This window comes from Pteropus alecto, unplaced genomic scaffold (assembly GCF_000325575.1).
Source record: "Pteropus alecto unplaced genomic scaffold, ASM32557v1 scaffold143, whole genome shotgun sequence".
NCBI lineage: Eukaryota > Metazoa > Chordata > Mammalia > Chiroptera > Pteropodidae > Pteropus > Pteropus alecto.
In genome coordinates this window covers 3,998,411-4,003,959 of record NW_006434828.1, presented here as the reverse complement: position 1 = coordinate 4,003,959, position 5,549 = coordinate 3,998,411, and the positions used below count along the sequence as shown (strand labels likewise).

The 5,549-nt window shown below is 67.6% G+C and overlaps 1 protein-coding gene across 1 annotated transcript in view; it reads right to left on the bottom strand.

Moving 5' to 3' along the window:
- The window catches only part of RNPEPL1 (arginyl aminopeptidase like 1), a gene marked incomplete at its 5' end in the record, with an annotated part of 8,576 nt that extends 3,029 nt beyond the window's left edge, over positions 1 to 5,547 (bottom strand). Inside the window, 7 exons of the mRNA XM_015587829.2 lie at positions 61 to 173; positions 489 to 602; positions 826 to 1,061; positions 1,197 to 1,313; positions 1,749 to 1,900; positions 2,334 to 2,474; positions 5,491 to 5,547. Of these exons, the coding sequence (XP_015443315.1) occupies positions 61 to 173; positions 489 to 602; positions 826 to 1,061; positions 1,197 to 1,313; positions 1,749 to 1,900; positions 2,334 to 2,474; positions 5,491 to 5,547 (930 nt within the window). The remainder of the gene's footprint in view (positions 1 to 60; positions 174 to 488; positions 603 to 825; positions 1,062 to 1,196; positions 1,314 to 1,748; positions 1,901 to 2,333; positions 2,475 to 5,490) is intronic.
- Between the last annotated feature and the right edge of the window lie 2 nt (positions 5,548 to 5,549).

The window sequence follows — 5,549 nt, the reverse complement described above, 5'->3', positions numbered from 1 at the left end:
GCGGGGGCTGGCCTGGCCGGGGCAGAGGGGGCAGGGCGTGCCCATAGAGGAGCTGCTCACTCGGAGGAACTCATCAAAGCGCTGGGGGTCCCCACAAAGCTGGGACAGGTAGTAGACGAAGCAGTAGCCTTTCTCGTAGGTGAACAGGTTCATCAGGTGGCTGGGGTTCACCCCTGAAACAACACCTGGCTCTGGGTGACGCCCCATTTTCTTTGTCCCAGGGGATGGGGTGGGGGGTGGTCAGGTGAGTGGAGCAGGAAGAGCCAAGGGCTACTGTCCCGCGCATGTCCAGGAACCCTGGGAGTGAGGTGATGGGGCCTGCCCTGCCCGAGGGCCCACCCCCCACAGGGCCCACCCCCCACAGTGACGGCTCAGATGAGAGGTGGCCGCGGCTAAGGGAGCCTGGGGGCCCGCCTGGGGCTGGGGGTGCCTGGCCTGGCCTTTGCAGGGTCCCAGCCGTGGTGGAGACGGTGCGGGGGAGTGCGTACCTGGCTCCAGCTTGACCTGCAGCTTGCTGACCGGGCTGTCCTCCCCGAGGAGCTTCATCTGCCTGTGCAGGGCGTCCAGGCGGAAGGCCGTCTCTAGACAGGTGAAGGCAGCACCTGGACGGGGCAGGAAGGAGCAGGGGACAGGCCTGAGCACCGGGGGCAGGAACGAGCCTCGGGGACTGACCCAAAGCCGCCTCACTGGACACGTGCACAGCAGGGGTTCGCACCCGGGGCCGGGCCGGGCTCTCGGCCTCTCGCACGGTGGGTGCCAGGGTGGCCCGGTGTGCAGGAGGCCATGGCGGTGCCCCCTCCTGTCCCGGGCCACCACGGGAGGTACCGTAGGTCTCGGTGGTGATGCGGCGCTGGGCGTAGGTGGCCAGGCCCTCGCTCAGCCACATCTCCTCCCACGTGGCGTTGGTGACCGCATTGCCAAACCAGCTGTGGGCCACCTCGTGGATGACGTCGATGACCAGGAACTCGTCGCTCTCCAGGATGGAGGAGATGATGAAGGTGAGGCAGGGGTTCTCCATGGCCACGATGGGGAAGGAGGGCGGCAAGAAGACGATGTCGTACCTGCCGCGGGGGGGGTGGTGCAGGCCTGGGCTGTGAGCCTCGCCTCCTCCATGGGAGGCCAAGACCCCGCCGTAGCTCCTGGTGGGGGGGTTCTCCCTCTGACCCCGGTGGCCGACCGCAGCTCCCAGGACATACCTGCCCCACACGTACGGCCCGTACAGCCGCTCGGCCGCGCTCAGCCACTGCTCTACGGCGCCCGACAGCTTGCTGGTGGCTGTGGGCAGGAGGCATGGCTCGGCCCACACACGGCTCCTGTCACAGGCGGAGGGGGCGCTGAGTCTCGCCCGACCACGCTCACCCTCCTGCTCACCTCCCCTCTGCTCGGGGCTTAGCTGCCGCCCATGCCTTGCTGGCGCCTCATGGGAGGACCACCACGCGGCTGGCCCTCCCGCCCTGTGGCTGAGCCCACGCAGAGGGGCTGAGGGGGCGTCAGGCGGTGGTGCGGCCCCGGCCGGCCAGGCTGCAGGAGGGCACAGGGCCGGTGGGAGCGGGGGCCACTGGCCGGGGCGTGCGGGGTGAGAGAGGCCAGGCGGGGACAGCCCCAGGCCGTGGCAACAAGGCAGGGTCCCGGCTGGCGCACGCTGCGGGGATCCATGCAGGCCGCATGCCAGCCAGTGACGGGGTGTCCCTGGGCCTGGGCCCCAGGCAGCAGCAGCGGCTGCAGGAAGCAAGAGGCGGGGGCTCTACCTGGGCCCAATGTCTGCCGGCTGCAGGTCCCCGGCCACCAGGGCCACGAGGTAGGCGGGCACGGGGTGCTCCATGTGGAAGCGATAGACGCCCTCCTCCTCCACGTAGGTGCTCCGCGTGGCACTCATCAGCACCTGCACCCCCGACGGGGCCTGCACGCGGGGAGGCCTCGCCGTCAGGCACCTGTGTCCTTGTGGGGAACCCCGTGACCCCATCACGGAGCCCCACATCCCAAAAGGACACCCCAGAACCCAGGTCAGGGCACCCCATGTCCTTGATGGGACCCCCATGCTTGCTGTCAGGGTATCCCATTTCCATGATAGGGCACCCCACATCCCTGTCAAGGAAACTGTCTCCCCCATCAGGGGCCTCCCATGCTAAGCCCCGTCTGCCGCCCGCAGGCCCAGCACGTGACTGGCCACTCCGCTGGGCCCCGCCTTCTCGGGGTCCTAAGCCCATCCCAGGACCAGGACCCCAACTGGCACGGGTCCCCCTGCAGGGCAGCGCCTCCCCCACAGCAAGGAGCAGAGGGCCCCTTCTGGGTGGTGGTTGCATGAGGGGGAGGGCCAGGCGGTGAGCGCTGACCTTGACAACGGCCGAGTAGGTGCACTTGACAGCGGGCGTATCGAAGCACGGGAAGAAGGAGCGGTTGCAGACAGAGTGGCCTTGGGTGAAGACGAAGGGCTTGGCGCTGCCGTAGGTCAGCTCGGGGTCCAGCCACCAGATCTGCGGACGGGCGACAGGCAGGTCTCAGCAGCAGCCCCCCGCCCCGTAACACTGGGCGAAGCCTTCTGGGGAGCAGCTGCTGGCTGGCCACCCTCATCTCTCCAGTGAGGCCAGGGCACCCCAAGGGGACCCTGTCCCGCAGAGAGCAGCCCGTGGGGCGCCAGGACGCCCTGAGCTGGGCGGGTCTCCTCGAGGGGCAAGGCCTTAGGGAGCGAGCCCAGGCCAGCATCCTGCTCAGGCTTCCAGGCCCTAGTCCCCGGGGCTGGCAGCTGGAGAGGAAGGGCGTTAGGGCCGGGAAGCGACGGCCTGACTACGCTCAGCCACGGCCACCGTTGCCACTGCTGCCACCCCCGCTGGGCAGGTGGGGTAGTGATCCAGAGTGTGGCCTGTCCTTCATCACCAGGCCAGCCCTCCCCTAGGCAGAGGGCCACGCACCAGGAGCCAGCCCAGGCAGTCTCTGTTCCAGCCTCCAGAGAAACCGAGGCACAGCCAGAACACCTGAGTCCAAATTCTCACAGGCCAGGCGGCAGCGAATCTGGTCTGGGCCAGGAAGGGAGCCAGGAACGTGGGAATGTGGGGAGCCAGAGCTTCCGATGACCGTCAGACAAGCGAGCACACCAAGCCTGGGGCCACCCAGCAACGAAGCCAGCCTCGCCGGGAAGGGCTCTCAGGGGGAGACAGCATCTGGGCCAGGGACATGGGCTGGACGACGGGCTGGACAGGAGCAGCCACGGGGAGGGCCACCGGGGCCCACGCCTGGAGCACTGTAGACAGACACCCAGCGGCCACCCCAGGAGGGACCCAGACCAGGGAGGGCTGCCTATCCCGCTGTCCCTGCAGGCGGCCAGAGCCCGGCCAGCGCTGACTGCCACACTCGCCCGTAGCTGCTGTCTCTGCCTGCTCACCGCGGGTACCCGCAGTGGAGCCTCCTTTTCTGCTGACCCGCGGGCTGCCCCACACGTTTGGAAAGCCTGTCTGGGGAGCCTGCTCAAGAACGCTGAGCCCCGGGCTGGCACCCAGGAGTCTGCATAAAGACTCTCCACAGTGGACCCTGCCACAGGCAGTCCTTTGCCCACTCTGGGGACAGGCCTCCATGATCCCCCAGACTCCCTTGAACCCCACACCACAGCCTCTCATGGACCCCTTCCCTCCCCTGTGGCTCTCCGGAGGCTCCATCCAGCTCGGGCCTCCTGTCCCCACTGTCCACGTCCATTCCTCAGCCAGCCACCGAGGGCCCAGCCAGCACTGCTCACCCCTCAGGCTCACAGAGACCAAGGGGTCCACTGTCCACCCTGAGGGTGAGGGGCTGGGGTAGACCCCCAGGCAGGCAGGACTCCGCCCCAGAGCTGGGCCGCCAACTCCTCAGGGTGGCAGGGCGCAGGATGCAGAGGTACAGTCTCTGACGGGCCGGCGAAGGGGGAGCAGGCCTGTGGTTCCAGACACCGAGGGCAGGAAGAAAGCTGTTCTTGCTGGTGGGCAGTGGGTTTCAGGAAGGGGGTGCAAGGAGCATGGACCCCAGTCTACAGCACCCCAAACTGCTTCTGGACATGGGAGAGTCTGCCGCTAGGGTGTCCCAGGAAGCTGCACTCGCCCCGGGCACAGGGACAGGCTGAGGAACCCAGCCCCAAACCCGGTGGCATTCCCGCGTGATGGGCAGTGCCTGAGTCAGACACCAAACACTGCCCTCAGCTGGCACACCAGGCCCTGTGTCCCCAGCCCGCAGCCCCAGAGCTGCCCAGTCTGTGGAGACCACACACCCCCTCCCTGCGCCAAGCACCCACGGGCTCCACAGCAGGCCACTAAGCCCAGGGACAACAGCCACCCTCGCTGGCCTGGCTCCATCCCCAGCAGCCTGTCGAGAGCCCTGGTTCCACCGCTCTGCTGGCCATGGTTTTGGGTGAACTAGACACACAGGCTCCAGTTCACACATCAAGGTCAGGAAGAAACACATCTCTCTGTTCTCACTGTCGTGACGGGAGGCACATCTGCCAGAGCTCCAGACTAGCTGAGCAGGCAGCAGGGGCCAACCCACCCGGCCAGTAGCCAGCACGCCCACAGGAGCTCGGGCGGGGAGGTGGCAGGGCCTGCTGAGTGCTCCTGGGAGTCATGCACGAAGCCCGCAGGTATGTCTGCTCTACCTGCCCATCACCCCGTCCATTGCATTCCACAGGCAGTGACCCTGGGGCCTCCTGGCTGTGCACATGTTGTGCGTGTGTGTGTGTGTGTGTGTGTGTGTGTGTGTGTGCGGGGGGCGGGGGGCCCATGTGTGCTGGGGGGCCCATGTGGGAGCCCAGGGCCACCTCACTTTTCTGGCAGAACCTCTGGGGCAGTGGGAGCTCTGTGCCCAAAGTCCTCGAGAGCTGACGTGTGTCTGTCTTGGGGACAAGGGGCCACTCAGCTACAGCCTCCCACCAGTCCTCGCCCAGGAGGCCTGACGCGTGAGAGCTGGCCTGGCCCCCTGCTCCCCGCTCCAGCAAGTATGTCCGTCATGCCACTTCCGGAGAACGCACCTGGAGCCCACAAGTCCTGGGAAGGCCCAGGTCACCCGAAGGCTCTTCCACCGCCGACACCTGGCCTGCCCCTCAGTGCCAGGCTCCAGCAAATGCATGGCTTGGCAAGTGCCTACCAGAAGCTGCCCTCGTTCCCAGGCAGGGCTGGTCCCTGCACACTGAGAGGCCTCCCCTGGTGGCATGCTGTTCCCTGTCCCCACCTCCCATTGGGCCTGCACCTGGGCTCCCGCTCTGTGTAAGGCTCCTAAGGTGTCCCCGGGCACCAACTGGGAATCACTGAGGGTCCCGGACAGGTCTCCAGGACAGGAAGGGGAGAGCTCGGGGAGAGGCCAGGGTCCCCCCCTCCCCCCGCCCCCGGCAGGCTGGCCCCGCCTTTCTGCAGGTGCCCTTGGCTGATGTCCTGCCCCAGGCGCAGAGCCCACCTAGCCCAGCTGCGCGGCAAGAAGCTGTCTGGAAAGGACCCCGCGACCCGCCCACCACCCGGTGCCCACCCCGGCGGGACTCACGGCGGGGGCGTCGGTCGACGTGTAGCGCAGGATGACCTGGAAGGGCTGGTGCGCCTGCA